This window comes from Mastigoproctus giganteus, chromosome 12, assembly GCF_048544385.1.
Source record: "Mastigoproctus giganteus isolate SK-2022 chromosome 12, ASM4854438v1, whole genome shotgun sequence".
In the NCBI taxonomy this organism is placed as follows: domain Eukaryota; kingdom Metazoa; phylum Arthropoda; class Arachnida; order Uropygi; family Thelyphonidae; genus Mastigoproctus; species Mastigoproctus giganteus.
Window position 1 is genome coordinate 133,789,977 of NC_143586.1, and position 26,702 is coordinate 133,816,678.

Sequence of the window (26,702 nt, forward strand, 5' to 3'; positions counted from 1 at the left end):
TTCAAATTGCTTTTTTTAAATACCGACTTAATTTGTGTTGGAATAATGCTGAAGTTTCATGCAATGAATGCCTCTATAAACTTTAAGATAAAATATGGCTGATTTTGAAATCTCAGTCTCACATTCAATAAGTTCAATGACTCTCTTTTATTCTACTATGCAGCTTCTTGAGCAATCCACTCATAGCAAGAATCACTTCATTGTAATAGCTGAGATCTCTTTTTATCGTTTAGGCTTTCTTCCTATCTCCAAAAAGATTCTTTTGCATGCATGCTTCATTTTCAAACATAATGTAGCTGCTGCTTTTAGCTTTACCTCTAGATTAAACTCATAACTAAACTTCACAACAAGAATCAGCTCTTAAGCTAAAAGAGAAAAATATTAGAGCCATTCTGTATAAACATAAAGAATTTTCTTTACACATACATATTGTATATGCTTATGCCAAATATACATTCTCTCTCTTAATAATATTAGCCTAAAAGTTGTGACACCTCCATTTGTAGCAAAGATAATGGCAGGGCACCTGACAAGCACCCATTTACTTTTTAATTTCTGAAAAATGTTTTGGGTTTTTTTTTTTTTAAATTCTGCTTGAATAATGCTAATATTTCATCTTTTCTTAATAGATTATAAGAATTATTGTAACTTGTTAAGATTAAAAGAAAAAAAAAACCATTAATCTTTTAGTCTACTCCATTTTTCTATTTCACAGTCTATTAAGTACACAAAATTTTCGTTATTTGCATATCTTTCTGTTTATTATTTATTTGAAAATGAAATGCACAAGGCATAATTCTTATGGGTTTTGGTAATTGTAAATACACCATAGTTAACCCATAAATTTGAACTACGTAAGTAGCGTAGAAGGCATCATTTTAATTGTATCTCATATTGTGGTTGCCTTCGCAACGAGATAGTGATATTGCACTACTTCAAATAAATAACGCTTCTCTAAGACTACTGTTATTTTTTTTCAGAGGATACCACCACCCAGACGATCGTTTCGAAGCTATTGGGCTTCATCATCAGTGGGCAGGCAGGTATCCTGGTAATATACAACATACCATCACGGTTGCGAAGTTATATCCACAATATGAGAGATGCCAAAGGGTGTTGGTAAAAATGTAATTTGAAAATGAAATGCACAAGGCATAATTCTTATGGGATACAATTAAAACGATGCCTTCTACGTGCCTTCTATTTCATTTTCAAATTACATTTTTACCAACACCCTTTGGCATCTCTCATATTGTGGATATAACTTCGCAACCGTGATGGCATGTTGTATTACCAGGGTACCTGCCTACCCACTGATGATGAAGCCCAATAGCTTCGAAACGATCGTCTGGGTGGTGGTATCCTCTGAAAATAAATAACAGTAGTCTTCTCTACTAGAGAAGCGTTATTTATTTGAAGTAGTGCAATACCGCTATCTCGTTGTGAAGGCAACCATAATATGAGATACAATTAAAACAATGCCTTCTACACTACTTACATAGTTCAAACTTATGGGTTAACTATGGTGTATTTACACCGATACTATATAGTTTATTATTTATATAAATATTATTAAAAAATTGTAAATTTTCAAATATTAAAATATTTAAAAAAAATTGTGTGTGCGCCGAGCACATATAGCGGAATTAAGTGAAACTTCTTTAGGCGAACATTTATCACTTGACCAAGGATCCCGTACTGACCGTATGCATGCTGCAGGCGACAAACCTGCATGAACGGGAACCTCGGAGATATGAGACGTTCCATTACCAAATCTAGTTTCGGAAAGTGCTGTGGCATTGGATGATATTTAAAACCATTTTACGTCAATAGAGCTGGAATCACTTTGTTCTTGAGAGAGAGCCACGACAGCTGTTACAGGCCAACGTTTGACTTACATCCTCATTTGGAAATGCTGTTTGAAGAAGCACGTGATCTCGAGCTGCTACAATCTTCACCGCGTTCTTGAACCAAATCTGATCACACACGGAATAGACTGAACCAAAATCATTATTCAGGAATGTAATTTTAAACTGTAAGCGGATGCTTCGGTGTTTCTTAAAATCTTCTTGCTGCCTCTGCTGTGTATTACTCCTGCTATGTGTTGAACAATTTGATAGAGTACTTCCGGCAGTCAGTTTTAGCTTCTTCGCTTTTTGTTTACAACTGGGCTTCGAGGACTCTTCACTGTTTTCATTCGCAGTATCAACATCCACGACTCTTTCTTCCAAATTCACTTCAAACATTTCTGGGAAGATATAAGGCTCTGAAGATGTGGATGGACTTTCTCCAGCTTCTTTGTTCAACTCCATCATACATTGTAATTTCTTCCACTGTCAAAATAGCTTAGATCTCTCCTTTGTACTCAATAGAGGTGGTTTCAGTGGCTGCATTGCATGTATATGTGCTCTAATACAGCTTACAACGTTCACTGTCTTCGACATGTTGAATTATAAATTTTTTTCCGTTGAAATTTTTTATTAAATACGGTAGAAAATGACAAAAGAAATAGCATGACGCAATCAGTAGTGGTACTGATTGGGTCATGCGTTGCTCGTGCCTGGTATGGACTGGTACAATAGTGGGGGGGATAAATCATTTCGTGTCACATTTTCTTGACAAAATTTTTGTTGATCCACAGATGCACTGCACATGTATGTGTGCTATATGCCTTACAATGCTCACTACAGTGGGATCCCATTTTAAAATTGGTTCACTGTACGATCAAATCACTTTACGATGTCCATAACAAAATACCGTTCACTATATGATACGTAGTAAGCGGCGGTCATTGTGATCATGTTTACAAACTGAATTTTAATTCTATTAACGGCAATTCTAATAAATGAAAATAGGAGGAATATTATCCACTGGCTATAAAAGTAAAAATATAAAGCACAGATTTACACTTTATTACCTTACCAATTACAAAAGAAAGGAAAGCAAAAAGACAACTACACTGAGTAGTTCCCAGGTCGTCACTGTCCCAATTACTAAGTGGGCCTAATGCTGCTTAGCTTCGGTGATCAGATGAGAACTGGAGCATTCAGCCTAGTATGATAGTTCGCTGTTCAGAGTGCTTGAAATGCATTTACTTATGGCTTAGTTTGCTCTGTTGCATTTTTGTTGCATTTCTTGTCAATTCACGAATGCAAGTTACTTTCATCTGAAAGCTGCCTGGAGCGCAGCTAAAGAAGTTTCACTTCAAAATACTGTTCATTATGTGATATATAATAATGCCGGTCATTGTGATCATGTTTACAATTTGAATTTTAGTTTTATTAACAGCAATTGCAATAAGTGAAATTAAGAGGAATATTATCCACTGGCTATAAAAGTAAAGATATAAAGCACAGATTTACACTTCATTACCTTACCAATTAAAAAAATTAAATAATATATGAAAATCAGAAGAATATTTTCCACAGGTTAACAAAAAGAAAGGAAGGCAAAAAGTCAACAATACAGGGTATTCCCAGGTGGTCACCCTCCCACTTACTAACCGGGCCTAACGCTGCTTAACTTCGGTGATCGTGAAAGAACTGGACACTTAGCCTAGTATGATAGTTGGCTGTAAAGCATTTACTTATGGCTACTATTGCATTTTCGTTGCATTTTTTGTCAATCCATGAACGCAAGTTACTTCCATCTGAAAACTGCCTGGAGCACACCTAAAGAAGTTTCACTTCAAAAAATATTATTAAAAAATTAAAAACATATATATATTTAATACTATTAATTACTCCCATTTTCAGATTTATTTCAAAATTTATTTTGAAATAAATCTGAAAATGAAATAATGAAACCTGAAATTTGGCACTCTTCACAGTTATTGTTGTAGTAGGGTTTTAGGAGCAACAGCAACCAAGGCCATATTGCTCTGTGTATACTGCTTGTAAATAGTGTGTTCTATGGTTGATTTTCTGTTTTTTTGATCCTGAGTTTCAGGGAAGGGAAAACCATGCTACCCTCGCCTAAGACTGACTATCTCAGCCTCATTGTGAAAAAAAGCCCATAAAAATTCCTTACATCATCAACAGGATTCGAAGTCCAGTCTTTTCCACCCGGTGTGGGAAGGATGTCCCCATGAGGGCCACTCTTCACAGCACATGAAATATGAAATCATGTTGTTTCCCACGGAGCAGCAGCAGCCATTTTAAGTTTCGTGTTGTTGTCTTTACTCTGTGAAAACAATAATAAATCTTTTAGAAACAACTAGGGTAAGCTGGGAATGTTCCATGTACCATGCCACACTTCAAGAAAAAGCTGAAAAGTTCTAAAGACAGTGGCAGAGCAACTGATAGATTCTGTACAAAAAAAAAAAAAAAAGAACTTCAGAAACTAGTAAAAGTGACTATATTTGGGAAAGTAAAAAAATTTTAGATTTTTAATCATTAATTAGCATGAGAATTAGCATTAATTCTCATGCTAATTAATGAGAATTAATGCTAATTAATTAATCATTAATTAGCATTAACATGAGAATGTTTTTAAGAGTCACCTGTCAGGTATCCTGCTGACAGGCAACCATTACTGAATTAATCATAACTACTACGTGGTTAATTAAGAATTATATATATATAATAAAATAAGCAAAATAAGTAGGTGAAAAATATAAAATAAAATAAAAGCATACTTATGCTGTGCTTCTAAAGCCTTTTCTAATTTGCTATGGCAAAGTACAGCATGTAGCCTCTGTTCAGCATTCTTAAAATCTGGTTGAACTTTTAACGTATTTTCAAAACAGATCATAGATTTATTGTAATCTGCCAATACCTGAAATTGAAAGGAGAAATTAGATATATCTTATTGCTCTTTTATTATATAAAAAATAATCAGAAAATATACAAAAAATTTTCTGATTATTTTTGTCAAACAAATGTAATTTTCTGAGAATTTGTGTATACTCAAATGATACAAATGATAAGCCTATTGTTTAGACACCAGATGAGCTTATGTGATACACATGCACTGAATCTTTCCCAACCATTAAATATATATGGCAAATCCTTACTTTAACAGACCTCAATTCAGACTTTGGAAATAATGGACAGCATCCAGTAAATCAGCTTTTTGCCTGTAGGGGCCCCTGGTAACCTAAGTACCTCAATCTGATGGTATTTACCATGAGTTAAAATATTTTCACAATAAAGCAGAGTGCCAGGGAACCAGGATTTTCCTTGCAGTCATCAACCTGCCAAGAGTGTTTCATGTCTGTTTTCAGACACCTGTAAGGAGTCATCTGAATATCCAGAGAAGGTATGGAAAATACTCTGAATAAGCTTTAGTCAGAGTTTCCAGTGCCAATATATGATACTATGAAATTTCAAGCTCTTCTGCTCCAAAATAAGTGCAGTAAAATACAGTACTATAATATTTAATATTTTTTGACAATATTTATTTCTTTTGAGTTTCAAAGGAAAATCGGACTTAATGGACAGGCCTTACTCTCATACAGTCCAATTTCTAAATGAAATTTCAATTTAGAAAAGGATTCTGCATGCTGTTGTTTACAAAAATTTGATCTCTAATGGATACATATTGCAATTGACAAATGCGCTGGTTGGTTAATTACACAATTAATTTAGCATTTCATATGAATAATTAACGTTTTATTAAAATATATATATTTATTGTATCTCTAGATGAGGTAGGGTAAGGGAGAAACTGTGAATCTACAGTAATCAGTCACCTCTGGTAAGGCATGTTGTTTATAAAAAAAGCTATTTTGAACTGGATATATATTCAGTTTTGCTATAACGCAGTACACATGTTCCTAAAAGTCTCCGCGTTATGGTATGGTATATTCATGCATTAGAAACAACAGGGCGTATAGGAAAAATAGGGATGGGGCAGAGCACTCAAAAAAAAAAGTTCAGTGTGGTAAGTAAAACACTAAAATAAGTTAGAAACCCAATAAAACTGCTAAAACAGGTTTAAAAATCTTTAATTTTCTAATAAATAAATAAATATTACAGTAATATATACATACTAATTGATATTTCTGTTCACTGACATTTTTTTTGGATTGTGAAATTTAAAACAGTAAAAAAGATAAGCAATCAATAATGACGAACACAGCATGCACAAATTGCACAAGTGAGATATGCAGTAAAAATTTTGCGCAGTAAAAATAGGAATGAAGAGAAGATTCAGAAAATTTATTTATGATTTTTATATTATTGAAGGGGAAACACATTTCATCATAATAACGTAAAAATCCATAGAATTCCAGCTATCAGCTACCATTTATTATCACAAATGCAATAAAATCAAGTTTACTACCTGTTTATAATTAGATTGCACTAACAGAAAAGCCCAATAAACCGAGACCTGCAAATTGTTTTTATTGTTTTATGGTAATGACCTCCAGAAATGTGCTCCACCACTCACTATCTCACCTTACGAAATTTCTGTTCAAACCGAAAATGTCAGCTCCTGAAAACATGATCAGCCTACAATATCACTTATCTTGTGAATACAGCGAATGCCAACAGTGCCTCCGACCAATACAACTACAATAAAAGGGAAATATAACTCACACAATTAACATTTTTTAAGCTTCTTTAACTTATATGTATTGCTATGCAGGTCACTACGTTCAGCGTTGTGCTGGGTTTTGTGTTCACCTGGTGTTACTTGCAGATGAAATCGTGCATGAGCATTGTTCCCTAATATGTCAGTTGCGTTGGAGCAAATTCACATTGTCAAAATGCACATTACAGCAGAAGAGAATGAAATAGCTCAGAGTTTTCAAAAATTTATATAATAGTGGACTTCTTTCACCTAACGACATTTTCATTGAATCTAACTTCTTCATTGGAATAAGTGAATTTGTTATTAGGAACATTCGTGTGCCCCCCCCCCCCCATTATGGCACATACCCAACACTTCAGAAACCATTAAAGGAGCTACACATACACACTACCACCCCGCTAGGAGGTATAAATGTCTACTTTTTCCAGTTTCTATTATCAAATTACTGTTTTTGCATAAACTGCATTTTTTTTAATCAGCCTTGGAGAACTTGATCACAATATGTTATATCTGAACTCACAATATAATGAGGCACACTATATTATGGTTGCAATGTACTAATTTCATAGGACATAACATCCAGATTTATCTAGCCAATACCAAAGATGTTAAGTTAAAAGCAGTGACATTAAACATGATAGTGTGTCTATCAAAACAGACACATCTTAGATTTAAAAAAAAAAAATTTAGGGGACAGGCTGGCTTACTTCCCTAAAAGGGAAACATAAGGCAACTAACGACACTTGATTTTCACATCGCTCCAATGTGTTTTAGCACTTGTCCTTCATCAGAGGATGATGATGACACCTCCTCTTTCTCTTTGAAATTTTGAAAAGTTCTACTAACAAATATAACCTGTTTCAGTGTCTAAATTTTAAGAAACTGTCAAAACAAAAAACAAACTGTAACGTGTTAATAATTCACTTTAAGCAACTTACAGCATAAATATTTCCCAGAGTGAAATGACATATGGCATTATCTGGTGCTGTATCAACTGCAGCATGAACTACAATGGCAGCTTCTTCTGACAAGTGAGCATGATGGAGAATATTACCAAGACTTATTAGCGCTATATCTTTCTGCTCTCTGAAATAAATAAAAGTAAATTATATACTCAAAGTAAATGCTATTTTTGGAACTATTTTATATGAATATAATTATATAAAAAATATATAACATTATAAATTTTTGAAATCTGAAATAGTATTAAGCCATACTAGAAGCAGAATACATTACTTACGACTTATATTAGTGAAATATTCCCCCCTTTCCCCACCATTTTTCCTCTCTTAACCAAATCTGAATAAATTATATTACACACTACAATGCAGAAAATACTTTTTTATCCAAATTAAGGAAATTTCTTCCTAATAAATAACTGTAACTGACTTTATGGCTAAAAGACACAATTACTTAAGGCAAATTAAATTTATTACCAAAACTTAAACATAATGTGAATTTAAATATAACCAATACATGAAAGAGGCTGAACTACATTTATATAGTTCAGCCTCATTTATACACCTACATTTATGTAGGCGGTAGATGACTTTTATCAACTGGTGAAATACCACCACTTTGCTTATTGGAGGCTTGAAGTGGTGAAACCCACGTTTAGTCTCTAGAGCAAAGTTTCCTGCATCCCTCTCCCCCCATACTTCTCCTTCAACCCATGCACGGTACTAAGTACTATAGGTTTTGATACCTTTCGTGTTTGGGTTTTTCATAAAAAAAAAAAAAATATGATGCTACATTCTTTAAAAATACAGGAAACAAAACATTTGATCCATTCTTTTTGTTTTTGATCCAGTTTTTTTTTTTTTTTTTGTTTTGGTTAATTTTTAAAGCATAGCATAATTATGGAAACAAAGCACTTAGCAATTCCATGATAATACCAGTAGCACTACCATTTTCTCAAAATAAAGGAAGAATGAGAACTATCCAGAGGAAGGTACGAAATGTGGTATTTCCTCTTATCATACAGCTTCTAAAATTATTCAAGCTGAGATGTCAGCAATACAATTCTGCTTCTCAAATATAACAATAACCACTTCACCAGGACCAATATTAAAATAAATTGTGCAGAGAATGAATACAATTGAACTGTGGTACACTTTTAAAACATTAATCACAAGATGCCTTGAATGCGTATATACCATTAAAAAATACTCCACGAGAAGGGTTCCAAGTTGGATGAATAGTGAAGTTGCCACATTACTTGAGCAGAAAAAGGTGGCATGGAAAGGTTACAGAGCAATAGAAAGTACTGAAGCCTATAACAGCTACAAAGTGATGTGTAATAGAGCCACAGAAAAGGTTCGACAGGCAAAGGCAGTTTATGAGAAATCACTAGCAAACAGAGCAAAGAGGGGGGATAAAGAATTCTTCACATATATAAATGCCAAGAAGAGGAGGACAAACCAGATCGGACCTTTACATAAGGGAAAGGGGATAGTAATAAATACACCAGCTGCCATTGCAGATGAACTCAACAGTTATTTTGCATCGATATTTACAAATGAAAAGCCTTTTGTGGCAATGGGAAATTGTGGGAGCAAATATTACGTTCTTAGCGTTTTTTCACCAACCTTTCATGGAGTGAAATAAAATTAAAATAAAATAAAACAAAACAAATCTTGATAACTATATTTACAATAACCTGTATTTACAAAATTAATATACGTATTACAATATTAAAAGTATTAAAACACAAGATTAAAATGCATTAAAATATACTAAGTTAAAAGCGATAAAATCCCGTAGCTTTCAAAGGCTCCAGCCTTCTTCTTCAGCAGTACTCTCTATTATTCAGTACACCTTTAAATATCAGCAGGGTAATGGTAGGCATCACATGTTTCCATTCTCACGTGTTCCGCTCTCTTGCATTGTGGAACCGGAAGTGGCTCGAACGGAAGTCGTACGGAACCGTTCATCCTTTTTTAGGATAATAGTCTCTAAAAGGGGGTGAATCCGTACACCCCTATCTCTATTAATGTTGGTTGTAGAGCTGATCCGCAAACTCTCGAGCCACTTACGGTCCCAGAACCTATGCGCCCGATCGGTGATAGTGGCATCGTCTGGGGAGATCTGGTGCTGCTTCTCCCAAAAATGTTCGGCCACGGCGGACTTGTCATATTCCGCATTTCTTATTGCTTTTTTGTGTTCCCCCAGACGATCTTTGAGACGACGTTTTGTCTCCCCTACATAACATTCCCCACAATCCAGGCATCTAATATTATATACGACCCCACTAGCATCCTCTTTTTGAATGGGGTCCTTAACTTGAGACACAACTGTGCGCAGTCTTCGTCCCGGAAGCTGCACACAGCGTGTCTGATATTTTCTTAATACTCTAGTTATATAATCCGTCAAGCCCGGATAATAGGGAATGTATGCAGTGGATACTGGTATAAAAGATTCATCTCTCCTCTGATTGTCTGATCTTCTAATAAGCTCAACGCTTTATTCTTATATACTTCTTTATTAAGAACCACAGTTGCTTTTCCTTTATCCGCGGGTAAAATTATAATACTATCATCTTGTTTAAGGTTTCTTAGTGCTAGTTTTTGCTTCACATTAAGATTGGAAGGAGCACTCTTAGCTTGACTAAGGATGGCTGCTATTTTCACTCGAGCTTCATTAGCTATATCTACGGGAAGTTTATTTATGGCCCTTTCCACACCCATTGCAATTTCTGCAACGGGTATTCTGGGCGGTACCATGGCAAATTTTGGTCCTAGATTTAGGACCTCCAACTGCTCTTTAGTTAGTTGTTTATTACTCATATTAATTACAAAATCCTTAGTAATATTATCATTACTGCCTCTCACCTTACTTTGTTCTTTAAGCCTGTCAAACTTCCCTATTTGTCTCCGTTTATAGCTATCGGAAATATACTTTACTTTAGCTGTCACTACACTAATCACACCTGATAGGTGCATCGGTGTCAATATATCCCTTATTCCTTCAAAGCACTGTCTTTTTTCTTTCCTAACATTATGTAAGTCCCTATGTAATTTTCCAATCCATATATTTAAGATCTTCTTATGATACCATCTGGCAACGTTAAATAATCGCTCATCCTCAAAAGGTAGCTTTGTTTGAAGTATATAAGAATAAAGCGTTGAGCTTATTAGAAGATCAGACAACCTATAAGGTTATCCAGAAGAGTCCACTTCTTAGTTTGGAGCGACAAGTGAACGGAATGTTGCAGAGTTGGCTTAAATCTAATAAGATTTCTAAAGAACAATATTGGACACTACATGCTACAGGTAGCCAAATGCCAAGGTTTTATGGCTTACCCAAAATCCACAAAGTAGACGTGCCACTCAGACCCATAGTCTCATTTATAGGTAGTCCGACGTATGCACTTTCGGGTTTCCTAGCCAAACTATTGTCTCCACTAGTAGGACTCTCTGAATATAGTATCAAGGATAGTAAAGAATTTGTGCACTTTATTAGGAGCCAGCGTATAGAAGAGGATGAAATTATGATATCATTTGATGTAAAATCGTTATTCACTTGTATTCCTATTGACCATGGAGTGTGGTGTGCAAACATAGTTTTACAGAGGGATACTACCCTAAATACTAGGACGCAACTTAATCCAGAAGATATTAGGAAGGGTATAGAATTGTGCCTCTCAAGTAGCACTATGGTTTTTGATAACATTATATATAAGCAGGTTAATGGTACAGCTATGGGCTCCCCCATTAGCGCAATTATAGCAAATTTAGCTATGGAGGAGCTCGAGACCAGAATATTTAATGCTAGTGTTCTCCCTATGCGCCCCTGGAAAAGGTATGTGGATGATACGTTTACATTTGTTCGGAAGGGGAGTGAAGATCATGTGTTGAATATCTTAAATGGCTTCTCCCAATTCATACAATTTACATCGGAAGTTGAAGATGGAGGAGTTCTGCCGTTCCTGGATGTGTTGGTCTGTAGGGAAGACCAGCAGTTAAAGACAAAAGTCTTTAGAAAAACGATGTGTAAAGGGCAATATACGCATTATAATTCAGCCCTGACCAGCCATCATAGGAACAGTGTGATAAGAACGCTAATTAATAGAGCGAAATCACATTGCAGTAACTCCGATGATAGGAAAGCAGAGTATGAACGTGTCACGGCGGATCTTACTAAATGTGGTTACCCCCAGAGGATTATAGATAAATTTATTAATGAAAATCAGAGGAGAGATGAATCTTTTATACCAGTATCCACTGCATACATTCCCTATTATCCGGGCTTGACGGATTATATAACTAGAGTATTAAGAAAATATCAGACACGCTGTGTGCAGCTTCCGGGACGAAGACTGCGCACAGTTGTGTCTCAAGTTAAGGACCCCATTCAAAAAGAGGATGCTAGTGGGGTCGTATATAATATTAGATGCCCGGATTGTGGGGAATGTTATGTAGGGGAGACAAAACGTCGTCTCAAAGATCGTCTGGGGGAACACAAAAAAGCAATAAGAAATGCGGAATATGACAAGTCCGCCGTGGCCGAACATTTTTGGGAGAAGCAGCACCAGATCTCCCCAGACGATGCCACTATCACCGATCGGGCGCATAGGTTCTGGGACCGTAAGTGGCTCGAGAGTTTGCGGATCAGCTCTACAACCAACATTAATAGGGATAGGGGTGTACGGATTCACCCCCTTTTAGAGACTATTATCCTAAAAAAGGATGAACGGTTCCGTACGACTTCCGTTCGAGCCACTTCCGGTTCCACAATGCAAGAGAGCGGAACACGTGAGAATGGAAACATGTGATGCCTACCATTACCCTGCTGATATTTAAAGGTGTACTGAATAATAGAGAGTACTGCTGAAGAAGAAGGCTGGAGCCTTTGAAAGCTACGGGATTTTATCGCTTTTAACTTAGTATATTTTAATGCATTTTAATCTTGTGTTTTAATACTTTTAATATTGTAATACGTATATTAATTTTGTAAATACAGGTTATTGTAAATATAGTTATCAAGATTTGTTTTGTTTTATTTTATTTTAATTTTATTTCACTCCATGAAAGGTTGGTGAAAAAACGCTAAGAACGTAATATGAATATACCCAACCTCAGAGGCCTATTTGAGGAGTGTGGGAGCAAAGTTAAAAAATATGTAATTAATGATATTGAAATTTCGCAAGATTATTTAATGAAAAAACTTTCGAGCCTACAGACCAGTAAGGCTCCTGGAGTTGATGGAATATACCCTATAATCTTAAGAGAGGCAACAAGCGAGTGCATTGAACCATTGAGGCTAATTATGCGAGCATCACTAGACTCTGGGGAGATTCCCTTGGATTGGAAAAGTGCAAATATATCTCCCATACATAAGGGTGGCTCTAAAAGTGAAGTTGGAAATTATCGACCTGTCAGTCTGACTTCAGTAGTAGGGAAAATCATGGAGGCAATGATCAAGGGTGGAATTCAGGATCATTTGGATCGAACTGAAATTCTCAAGGATACTCAGCATGGTTTTGTAAAGGGAAAACCATGTTTAACAAATCTGGTTCGCTATTTCGAAAGGGTCACTCACAAGCTGGATTTAGGGAATAATTTCGACATTGTTTATTTAGATTTCAGCAAAGCTTTTGACTCAGTCCCACATGAGTGGTTGCTTTATAAGCTGGAACAGGTTGGAATCACTGGGAAAATCCTTAGATGGATATCAGGATGGCTTCAGGGCAGGAGGTAGAGGGTTGTTATAAATGGCTATTCCTCAGATTGGGTTGATGTAAGAAGTGGGGTTCCCCAAGGATCAGTATTAGGACCACTGTTGTTTTTAATTTTCATAAACGACATTGATGAAGGGATAGAGGGCGTGATGTCTAAATTTGCAGATGATGTTAAAATTGGTAGAGTAGTTAATGATCACTGTCAAGCTGAGCTTCTTCAGAGAGACCTAGATAGACTTCAGGAATGGTCAGAAAAATGGCAGCTGTGCTTCAATCCAACAAAGTGTAAGGTATTACACCTGGGAAACAGTAATCCCAAAATAACTTATTCACTTGGTGGAGTTCAACTAAACCCAGTACTGGAGGAAAGGGACTTGGGTGTTACGATACGGTCAGACATGAAATTCTCTGAGCATTGTAAACAGGTTGCAAGGAAGGCCCATGGTGTCCTATCGATGATATATTGAACTTTTGCAAGTAGAGATAGGGACGTGATAATCCCATTATATAAGGCTTATGTTAGACCACACTTGGAATACTGTGTTCAAGTATGGAGACCGCACCTAAAGAAAGACATCAAGCTTCTTGAAAGGGTGCAAAGAAGGGTAACTCGCCTGGTGAGATCGGCAAAGGGGCGTCCTTATGAAGAAAGACTTCGAATATGTGGGTTGCAGAGTTTGGAAACTAGACACCTTAGAGGAGATTTGATTGAGGTGTTTAAGGCTCTGAGAGACATCAGTAAAATGACTGAGGACAAAATTTTCAAGATTATAAATGATGCTAGAACTAGGGGACATAAATTCAAGTTACGGGGGGAAATGTTTAGATTGGACTGCAGGAAGTTTTATTTTAGCCAGCGAGTTATAAATTACTGGAATAAGTTGCCTTCATGGGGTGGTAGAGGCCGACAGTTTGGGGAAATTCAAAGGTCATCTGGATAGTACTTTCGGGTAAGGGAAGCACATAGGATGATAGGTTTAATTTCCTTTTTTTTTTTTATTAATTATTATTATTTAGTTATTTATTTTATTTTATTTATTTATTATTTTTTTTGTTTTTGTTTTTATCATTGTTTTGTTCGGATTTTTTTTTTTTTTTTTTTGGCTGGTGCAGCATAAGCCATAGGCTTTTTTGCACCATGCGGCCGTTACTAATACTATAAAGTTTCATGAAATCCAAAATATTTTTTATTACAAATAGACCTAATAACAATAAAATAAAGAAGTGTACTGCAGTGTCAACAATAATAAACAGACAATTCATTTTCTAGGACAGTTTCTCACAATTAATAGCCTCTAAACTATTAAACAATATATATCAGGTAAACCATTAATTTACTGTGAACATTTTCTCTTTGCTTTTGCTAGTTGCCAATTTCAATAGGTTAGGAATATTAATTTACAAATACTTTAACATCAACCAGTAAACAACAATAAAATACTTGAATTGCTTGTTAATATACCTAGGAGAAAAGTGAAGTGCACGCCGTACACACTCTATGGCGCTGTAGGCATCACCTTGAACCCTCCAGTAATAGGCAGCCATATTGAACAGAATCCATGATGTAAAATTCTGTAAAATATCAGATTACACTTTACAGTAAAACTAATCCTAATAAAATATGAAAAATTATTATCATTATAGCATTCACAAAGTTAATCTTATGTTCAACTTACAGATTTAATATATTTAGTAATAACTTTGTTTGAGGATTAAATCAAAACTAATCCACAAAAATTCATAGATAAATATGAAAATATTTTTTCCACGTGTAATTTCAAGTCTGAAGATGTGACAGCTAATGATATTCATACAGAGTGATACCTATTGATTTTATTTATTAGTTTTTGAAAATATGATTTATGACTATGATACTTCCAACCCAAAGCTCCCCTCCCCCACCACCACAAACCTATATAAGAATCATACACATTCATATTCTCAAAAATTACATACTAGTGTAACCAATATTGGAATATCCCAGACTATACAAGTGGAGGAATGAACAATAAACGAAAATGACAAAATTTAGATGAATTTATCATTTTTGAGCAAGTTTGAAATGCATAAGGCATCTATCTATTGTCTTCATGTCTGCATGCACATAACAACTCTACTCCCAAGAATAGATTTTAATCAATGCAACTTTATAAAATAAATTTTTCTGTTTATACTCTACAACAATAACATAGTAGTTAGAACAGCTTACAAGATAAAGAAAACAAAAATATCAATGTATTTAATAGTCATATGAACGAACCATGGTCAACTCAGATGTATGGATGTACTGCTTTATTCCTACGCTGATCTCTTGTTAAGCAATTTGGATCTTTTAGAAAGATTTATTGAGTCATACCAGATTTAATTAAAATCAGACCAACAGAAATTCAGCAATCCCATCCCCCCCCTACCACATAAAATCTTGAATTATCAAGAGTTGTTGTTGTAGTATGTTCCAACAATCACTCTCTGGCTGAAAGCAAATTTTCACAGGTCTATCCTGCAGCCATCCTTTTTCAATTTAAGTGTGTCCAAAAAACAGTTAGAATACCATCATCATTAAGTTTACTCAATTCATTTAAAGCCTTAAACACTTCAATCAAATCTCCTCTCAAGTGCCTGGTTTCCAATAGCACAATTTGCTGAATAAGTCTTTTGTAGTAAGAGTGCTCCTAAGTGTTTTTGACTAATCTGGCTGCTCTTCTCTGCAGTCATTTCAAGAGATCCACATCTCTCTTAAAATGAAGCTTCTAGACCTACATGTAGTCTGGCCTAACCACTGTCTCATACAATAAGATAATCACTTCCTTGTCCATGCAAGCAAAGTTCCTGTATATCACTGACAGAAACCCTACAATTATCCCTAGGTCTCTTTCATTTACCACCACGAGTGTGGTATCACCTAACTGGTGTTATTTTGAGGATTACTGCTGGCCATATGCAGTACCTTGCATTTACCATGTATCAGCCCTAATTTATTTTAACTACTTAAAAGAAAATTGTAATTTCCAAAATTAATTTATGAAAAATTCACAGTCAAAATCTTTGTCAGATAATTAATTAGGAAGCTACTGCATGATAGCAGTTTCAAACAAAAAATAACCACATCCAGTTACATCAGAGGTTCCCAAACTTCAACCTTCCTCAGTTCATGGCACCCTTAGTGTCCTAGTAATTTTTTCACGCCACCCCTAGGTCAAAATAAATACCTAACACAGTGGTTTTTGACCTTTTAATATATACCTATATAATAATTTTATTCTTTATATAGAGGTACTAAATAAAGATCAATTATAGGTCACCACAAAATTAAAAAGATACAGTACACCTTTTTATAATGAAATAAATATACAAATTAAAAAATAATAATAATAATAACTTTAAGTAACTTAAACCCAAATGCCCCATGAATGTTGTTGCGGCACCCTAGTGTGCCGCAGCCACGGCTGAAAACCACTGGGTTAGATGCATGGTAGTCTTAAATCCTTAGCTGACAGGTTTTTAGGTAATAAAATGGAAGAAAACTATGAACTACTGATGGAAGAAATCTTGCAAAAACTATAAAAATTTAGGTTGCTGGATGTTTCTTACAATACACTTTTGAAGTTCTCGTCTTGAATTTTTAGTCCCTTTTTTTTGTTGTTGTTAATATTTCTACCTAATATAATAGATTTTTTAATGAACAACTTTTTAATAAATGAAGTAAATAAAGTTTATTCTTTTTTAAATAACATTATTATTTCAAATTGAAAAATAAATGTATTTCTGCTGATGTGCCTCATATAGAAATAAAAGATGAAAAAAAAAAACTGTTTGCTTCAACTTTTTGCATATGATTTTCATAATCAATGTGGCAGTTTCAGTAAAAGTAGCTTATTTTATAAATATTAGCAAAGAATGTTAGCATTAGCAAGGGAAAATGATGCAAGGAAGTAAGCTTATATAGAATCAGACCAAAAAAAAAAAAAAAAAGAAAAACCACACACCTCCTTCTCATTTCACCCATCCACTTGCTCCAAATGTTTGTCTAGTTCTGCCTTGAATCTGTTTAAGCTATCAACTTCTACGACAGATGGAAGCTTGTTCCAGAAATCAAACCACCCGCTGGCTAAAGGCAAACTTCTGCACATCTATCCTACAACTGTCTTCCCTCAATTTGAATTTATGTCCTCTCAAGAGATTATTCTGAGCAAGAGGAAGAATCCCATCAGAATTGAGCATGCTCAAACCATTCAAGGCTTTATACATCTCTATCAGATCACCTCGCTAGTGCCTAGTCTCCAGACACTGTAATTTGCAAAACTTAAGCCTTTCTTCGTAAGCGTACCCCTTTGTTCCGTTCACTAATCTTGTTGCCCTTCTCTGTACTCGTTCCAGCAGCTCTAGATCCTTCTTGAAATGAGGCCTCCAGACCTGTATACAGTACTCAAGGTGTGGCCTGACCATTGCCTTATACAAGGGAATAATCACCTCCTTATCCCTGCTAGAAAAATTCCTGTATATCATTGACAAGACACCATGAGCTACTCTTGCAGCCCGTCTGCACTGCTAAGAGAACTTCATATCTGCCTGCACAATTACCCCCAGGTGCTTTTCATTCTCTACCACTGTCAGTGTAGTACCACAGAGTTGATACGTTACTCTGGGGTTACTGCTTCCCATATGTAGTATTTTACATTTCTCAATGTTAAATTTCATTTGCCACCTCTCAGCCCATCTGCTCAACTTTTCTAGATCCTGTTGCAGCAATGTACTGTCATTAGTGTTTTTAACACCCTGCCAACCTTCGTATTGTCTGAAAACTTGGACATTAAGCTTGATATACCATCATCAATATCATTTATAAATACAGAAAACAATAATGGACCCAACACTGAACCCTGGGGTACTCCACTAATAACATTAGTCCACGATGAGCAGTGTCCATTGATCACCACCCTCTGTCTTCTCCCCCTCAACCACCCCTTTATCCATAGCAGCAATTTTCCTCCAATGCCACACTGCTACAATTTGTGCAGCAGTCTTCCATGTGCAACAGTATCAAAAGCCTTTCTAAGATCCAAATTAGCATTAGCATTAGCAAAGTCACATGATGCAAGAAAGCAAGCTTATATAGCATCAGTGAAAAAAAAAAACCAAAAAAAAAAAAAAAAACCTTATTTCACCCATCCACTCGCTCCAAATGTTTATCAAGGTCTGCCTTGAATCTATTTACGCTATCAACTTCTACAATGACAGATGGAAGTTTGTTCCAAAAATCAACCACCCGCTGGCTAAAGCCAAACTTCCGCACATCTAGCCTACAACTGTCTTTCCTCAGTTTGAATTTATGTCCTCTCAGACGATTATTCTGAGTGAGAGGAAGAATCCCATCAGCACTGAGCATGCTCAAACATTCAAGGCTTTATACACCTCAATCAGATCACCTCGCAGGTGCCTAGTCTCCAGACACTGTAATTTGCAAAACTTAAGCCTTTCTCCTTAAGAGCAACCCTTTGTTCCATTCACTAATCTTGTTGCCCTTCTCTGTACTCATTCCAACAGCTCTACATCCTTCTTAAAATGAGGCCTCCAGACCTGTATACAGTACTCATGGTGTGGCCGGACCATTGCCTTATACAAGGGGATAATCTCCTCCTTATCCCTGCTAGAAACATTCCTGTGTATCATTGACAAGACACCATGAGCTACTCTTGCAGACTGTGGGCACAGCTCAGAAAACTTCATATCTCCCTGCACAATTAACCCCAGGTCCTTTTCATTCTCTACCACTGTCAGTGTGGTACCACTGAGTTGATACGTTACTCTGGGATTACTGCTTCCCATATGTAGTACTTTACATTTGTAAATGTTAAACTTGTGCCCATGTGCTCAACTTTTCTAGATCCTGTTGCTGCAGCTTACTGTCGTTAGTGTCATTAACAACCCTGCCGACATTCATATCGTCTGCAAACTTGGACATTAAGCCTGATATACCATCATCAATATCATTAATGAATGCAGAAAACAACAATGGATCCAACACTGAACCCTGGGGGACTCCACTAATAACATTAGTCCACTAACACACCCATGCTGTGTCCGAGCTAAAACTGAAGTCTTGTCTAGATGATCCTGCAATGCTTCTTTAACCAGTGCCTCCATTCATTTCCCTGGAACAAAAGTTAAACTAACAGGTCAGTAATTACCTGTGTCTCCCTTTGATCCTCCTTTGTGGATTGGGGTCACATTCGCACATCTCCAGTCCATGGCTACCTCCCCTGAGTCCACGGAAGCTCTCATAATTATGGCTAAAGGTTTGCTTACTTCCTTTGCCGCCTCCTTTAATATAATTGGATAGATTCCATCCACTCCAGGTGCCTTTCTTGTGTTTATCTTCAACAATTTCTCCTCCACTTTACTCTCAGTTATTACAAGATTATCTAGCTTACTGCCAGAGTTGAATACACCTCTGGCATTCCCCCCCCCCTGAATAACTCCTCATATGTGAATGCCGATGCAAAATATTCATTCAGTTTGTTAGCTCCTTGAGCAGGATCATCAACAGTTGAACCATCGATATCAAGTGGTCCAATCTGATTCATTCCCTTCCTTCTCGAGTTTACATAAGTAAAGAACTCTTTGCTGATTTCTTTGCATCCTTTGCCAAAGATTTCTCTTAATCTGCCTTCGCCTGCCTAACCTCCTTTGTAACTTGGTTACAGACCAGCTTATATCTATCCTAGGCTTCTGTGTCACATGTTAATTTATATGTATCCCATGCATTTTTCTTCTCTGTTACATGTCGAATTAGCTCATCTGACATCCATTTAGGCCTAAATCTTGAGCAATATTTCTTTGCTGAAATATTTATGAAAAGCCTAGTAGCTTGCAAGATTAATTCTTTGAATGCTTCCCATTTTGAATTTGCTGTTGGTAACATCATCAGTTGGTTCCACCATATAGAATTTAAATACTGTGTCAGACCACTGTAATCTCCTTTACAAAAGCAAAAACCTTCCCTTTACCCCTGACGGTAGTTACCTCTTTGAGTAAATCCCACTTCAGCACACTGTGATCACTGCTACCTAGTAGTTCCTTTATATGCAGATTCTTAATGCATGAAGAATCACTACTGATAATCAGATCAAGAGTATTACTCCCTCTAGTTGCCTCCGGAACATGCTGCTGTATAAAACAATCATCCAATAAATCCACAAAAGCCTTGCTAGTGTGCGAGTGACCAACCCACAAATTCCAGTCAATATCCGGGAAATTAAAATCTCCCATCATAAGACACACTGATTTACTGGCCCACTCTATTTCTCTGCCAATTGCTCATTATACTCATCAGATTCATTAGGCCTATAACACACACCTACTCTCATTTTTCCTTTCCCAGTGCTTATGTCACACCAAACAGACTCAATATTGCATTGTCCACCAACATCAATTGGATGCACTTCCTTAGATTTTGTGTGTTTCTTAACTAACAGCATAACCCCTCCTCCCTTCCTGTCCTGTCTTGTCTATCCTTTCTGTACTCATTGTACTCCCCAAATTCCAATTCTGCACTGTTTATGTCTGTGTGAAACCATGTCTCTGATATCCCAACAATATCTGCTTTTGATGTCTTGTCTAGCACTTCATGCTCATCAAATTTATTTTGCATATGATTGCTTCAACTTTTTGCATATGATTTTCATAATCAATGTGGCAGTTTCAGTTAAAGAAGCTTATTTTATACATATTAGCAGAGAAAGTTAATATTGTTAATTTGTGTTTTACAAATTCACTCCACTGCCCAGATTGTGCTGCATGCATTTGCTACAGATATTTCCATGGGCAATATTCTTCTAAATAACCATATCTAATAGCACCTCTTCTTTGAAACATATGCATGAGCTGGTTGACATCTATTCACAGCCCAAGATCAATTATTCTCCTTTATATTTCCCTTCTATGCTCATTCTTTGGAACAGAATTCCCATTCTATTCCATAACAGAACTTCTTCAACCTTCCACAAACCTTCCTTCTTATATATATATATATATCCTAAAAATTACAAACTACAGATACTCAAGTCCAATGTTAACAAGTACCTTCTGTTTTCTTAGTCTGCACATATAACTAGAGTAGTAGTATATATTGCAATAACCTTTCATTTTTGGGTCTACCATTAAAAAGGTAGTGTTTTTAATAGTATAAAGAGTTCAAAACATTGATTTTCACATATGCCTTTTAGAAGCTTATTCTAATGCACAGGTTAGTAGCAATAAATTTATTGCTATTAATCCCTGCTGCATGTGAATTTTTCTTCTGGTTATTAACTCATTCATGCTGGGGTGACCCACCGGTGGGTCGCTGCGGCTAATTATCATCAGATGTTGCGACCCATGGGTGTCTCGTTGTGCTACGAGTCTTATATTCAGTTTTGACATTAAGCGCCTGGTGTTTAAGCATTTTATTGGATTCACCAGTCCTCCATATATATTTACCTACCAAGTGTCAGCCCAGGATCAATATTTTTTATTTATTGAGGTTTCTGTGGGGTATATAAAATCATAGTAGTTGGAATAGAAAAAGGAACCAATAGTTGACAGTTTTTATTTCGAATATAATTATTTTTGTTTACAGTGAATTATGTTGAAGCAGTCTATACACAAAGCGGGTTGATTTTCACAATCTTGACAAAATGTTTTAACTTTTTTTGTCTTCTGGTCTGCTTCTTTCTTTCCTTCTTTTTCAGAAATTTTCTTGTAACATTCCCTGCAAGGTTTCCTAACTTTCCTTGCTTGACCTTCCATTTTACAAAAAGTATGAATTCTGCCAGGTGCCTTTGTTACTTTTGTAGTAGTCTCGCTATTCAATAAACTGTATATTATACTTTCTCGGAATTCAAGGATGGATAGATGATTATTAGTCCCAAATTTACCCACGCATTGACTAGCACGGTACCAAAGATGATCTCCATTGCAGCTTTTTTATACCATTTTACGGTTTTACACAGGCTACTATAATATGACGCCATTTGGTCAGATACATCCACTCCCTTCTTTGCTTGATTGTAGTTGATAATAACATTGTGTTTCTTGATTTTTCCTCCCTTTCTATTTTTCTTTCCTGTCTCAATAATTTTACACTGATGAGTTTTGCATGTTATTAGCATCATTACTGGTCTTTTATCGATCCACTTCATGATTTTCACTCCTTTGTTATTCTCAAGAGTGATTATGTCTCCCCGTTTCATTTTTTCCCCTGTAATATTCCTTGGTATTCCTTTTCAATTGCTTCTTAGGTTCCCACAGAGAAAGGTTTTCTTTTCTAATAACTCATTGAGACAGCATGGGAATGTCCTTTACCTTCCACTGAATCACCCTGTCCGGTACAAATAGAGATTTCACGAGATCCCTCAGGCAAACATAATTTATAAAATTTGATCCCATATTTATGAGATTTGTTAGGGATATACTGGCGAAAGAGTAGCTTTCCATGCCAAGGGATCAAACTTTCATCAATGACCATGTTTTTTCCTGGCTTTAACATGCTTTGAAAATTCCTATTGGCTTTATCTAATAAAATTCTGATTTTGTTGAGATGGTCTTGTCCATTGGCAGTTTCATTGTCAGAGAAATGCCAATATTTCAGCAGATCTAGGAAACGATCTCTACTCATAAATTTCCTAATGAGATTATTCGAGTATAAATCTTTTTTTGACCAGTGTAATCTTATATCTGGGACATGAACAATCCCCATTATCAATAATATTCCAAGAAATTTTTCCACTTCCGGTTCAGTGATTGGTCTCCAATCAGCTTTCTTCTTTTTGGTGTTTGTATATTACTAGCTGCTAATGACAAACAGTACTGTGCATATCTGTTGGTTTCAGTCACCATCATTTAGAAACGTCAGTTAGAAACAGTTTGTATATGTGGTAAGGTTGGTTCAAATCAACATCAACAAGGATTTCAGCATCTTTATTATATTCATTAATTGAAATTTTAGTTTTTCTTACCTCTTGCCAAATAACACTTTCAGACTTAGATGCATTGGAGATTACTTGAGAATTTGGGTCATTATTTTCAACATGCTTTCATGATATTCATCACTTTCTTCAGATTCTTCTGAGGTTTGGATCTTATCATCACCATCACTGTAATTGGAATGTATATCTAAATCATCTAATTGTGACCCGTCGTCGGATTCATCACTAAAGAAATATTGTGGCTTCTCTTTTATCTGCAAGTCCAATTCTGTTCTCAATGTCCCTGTACGATTTCCGTTATGTTTTAGGGCACCTTTTTCTTTCAAAAGAGGTACATCTGAATCATCACTATCACTTCTATTCATCAAACATTCATTTTTAGCTTGTTCCGTAAAAAGAGGAGGAATTCATTTCAAAACTTTTTAGAAATAGGTATCTATAAATACGAAAAATGATAAACGAAAATTCGAAATATCTAAAAAGTTTACCTCAATCTCTAGATTATAGGGAGGGTAAACAAAAATGTTCTCCACATGTGCACGTATTTGAAATGAAGTCATTATGGAGACAATAACTATTGTCAGTTGTTTTGTTGTTTTGTTGTTTGGTTTTTAGGAGCATTAGCAACTAAGGCCATATTGCTCCGGGATATGCGGTGGTCAATCCTTGACCTTTCCGCATCCTCCGTATTTGGTGGTGACGGGCTCGAACCCCGGTCTAATCAAGAAGCGTGTGCTACGCACTGCTGCTCCTTCCCACCTGGCTACGGAGGCGCCACTATTGTCAGTCTCACAGAGTATGAACAAATTAGAAAACGATGCTCATGATGGCACCAGGAAGTAGTTCAAGTGTGTGCATTGGCGACTCACCGGCACTTATCCCCATTCATTGACAAAGCACCACAGGGCGAGGTGAACCACCGGTGGGTCCTATCAAATTTTCATGAAAAACAAATGACCCGTTTTTTTTGCACATATTGTGTTATTTGTCACTTAAATGAACCGAATTATGAAAAAAACAGAGTCGTCATTTGGGAAATAAAAATTGTGAGTCTATCTGTCTCTTAAGCTTCATGTTAAATAAACGCCCCAGCGGGAACGTGTTAATATAACAACAACTTTATAAATAACTGTTGGAAGTCGCCGAAGTTACATTTTCCTAAAATGGTACTTAGAAACAATTAAATAAAATAATCAACAACCAACTTCTTTAATAAGAATCAAAAGGAAAATTAAACTCTGCTGCAAAATAAAATTTTGTGTTTTACCATCATAAAAAAATCAAACTTCTGTGACACTGTCCTCTTCATCTCTGCATGTAGTTCCTGCCACTGTAGAAAGTAGCTAAGTGTATTCTAAAAATGTCCCATGAGCAAAGGTCTGGGGTTTGGCTCCACTCACTGGAATTTTGACCATGGCTTTCTTACAATTGCTGAACTTTAATGAAATTTAGTGATATTAACCTGTGCATTACAATCGTCTTGAAAGGCACCGAAGAGTACAAGAGGGCAGGAAAATTTTTTATTTAATATGATATATATATACCATATATTCCAGTGTACAATACGATCTATTTTTCATGATGAAAATTCATGCTTAATCTTATATTCACCATATAAGCCAATTTTTTTATAGTCATTTTTCAAATCTCACATAGTGGCGTAATACAGTAAAATCTATATTCAGAGTCAATGTCTACATTTTAATTCAATTATTTCTGTACTTTCTTTAAAACATTTACACTGTGACATTTCAAAACCAAAATCTATAGGCACAGGTGACAATATGACATCACTCTTATTGATGATATATGTATACATAGGAGGCTTTGATTATGCAACAAAGCCATTCCTTGTTGCCTTCTTAATACTATACTGAAAATTTTTTTCTCTATAAACAATTGTTTCTGGGACCAGAGACAACCTATAAGAGACCATGGGTTGTCTCTGTTTTCATTAATGCATAAATGGATAGAGGGTGTGAAATTTGCAGATGTGAAGATTGGAAGAGTGGTTAATGATTAGCACCAAGCAGTGCTACTTCAGGATGACTTGGATAGGCTTCAAGGACAGTCCGAAATGTGGCAGCTATGTTTTAATGCAGAAAAATGCAAGGCATTACACTAAGGGAGCAACAACCCCAAAATAAGCATGCTGTGTGGTGGATGCATTCACATTTGGTAGGGTTGAATTAAAAAAGAGCAGAGGAAGAAAAGGATTTGGGAGTTATACAGGGAGTATACAGGGAGTTATACAGAGCAAGGAAGGTCCATGGCATCCTATCAATGATTTATCAAGCAAAATGGAGAGGTCATAATCCCACTATATAAGATAATCATAAGGCTGCACTTGAAATACTCTGTCCAAGTATGGATGCTTCACCTAGAAAAAGACATTGATCTTCTTGAAGAGTCCAAAAATGGGCAATCCACTTGGTGAGATCTTCAAAAGAGCACTTGTATGAGTAAACATTTTGACTATGTGAGCAACAAGAGCTTGGCATCCAGTCACCTTAGAGGAGACCTGACTGAGGTCTATAAAATGTCTGAGAGAGGATAGAAATCAAGATGAAATTTTTTCTATTTTAATGAACTGGAGACCAGAGGAAAGAGGTTCAGACTGGATTAATTGTCCAAATAAGTTACTACTGTGAGTAGTTAAGGCTGAGAGCTTGGGTAGATTCAAAAGTCGGCTGCAAAATTACCTACACAAAGAGGGAAACAGGCAGTTCATTTTCTTTTCTTTATTTTTATATGTTATCTTTTTCATTAGTTTTTATTTCACTTTTATTATTATTTTTTGGCTGATACAACAAAACCTTAGGGCTTCCTTGAATTATATGTCTAAAACTAATACAAATAACAAAAAATGCTATAAAATTTATATAAATTGTACATTACGTTTCATCGTATTACATTAAAACAGCAATAAACACTAAAACAAAAATTTAAGAAATATTTTTGTTTTATAGGGATATATTTATGTTAAAATTTCAAATAACTGTAGTATGTGGGAGAAAAAGTTTAGTTAAACAAAAGCTTATCAAAACATACTTGTGATCTTTAATGGCACAGGCAAGATTGAATTCACTAGCACAATTATTAGCTGAAAATGATGTGGTTACAAACTTAGATTTTACTGGTTTGATGAATAATTTTCTGATTTAAAATCACGGAAAAGGATACTCTGTAAAAAATTTTGATACTAAATAAAAACATGTCCATACAAAAAAATTTATATTTTTGTTTTAACTTTTTGCTTTAAACTTCCCCAACTTCTACAGTTATATGGACTATTAGCATAACTGCAAAAGTGGCTATAAATTTATTGGTAACACATCTTACAATTTGTTAGCATTTATAAATTTTAAAATGCTCTGAGCAATTATAATATACATTTTCAGGCAAACAGTCTTATCATCATATCATTTCATTACATAAATTACAGCCTTTAAATTGCATTAATTTTTATTATTAAGTTTAAGTGTGGGTTCATTACCTCTTTGATAAATCATCATGATTTA

The 26,702-nt window shown here is 35.6% G+C and overlaps 1 protein-coding gene across 1 annotated transcript in view; it reads right to left on the reverse strand.

The window, feature by feature from the left end:
- The window catches only part of LOC150077440 (tetratricopeptide repeat protein 17), a 204,521-nt gene that overhangs the window by 108,858 nt on the left and 68,961 nt on the right, over positions 1-26,702 (reverse strand). Inside the window, exons 5-7 of the mRNA XM_090385905.1 lie at positions 14,679-14,788; positions 7,476-7,623; positions 4,637-4,776 (exon numbers count right to left, since the gene is read on the reverse strand). Of these exons, the coding sequence (XP_090242031.1) occupies positions 4,637-4,776; positions 7,476-7,623; positions 14,679-14,788 (398 nt within the window). The remainder of the gene's footprint in view (positions 1-4,636; positions 4,777-7,475; positions 7,624-14,678; positions 14,789-26,702) is intronic.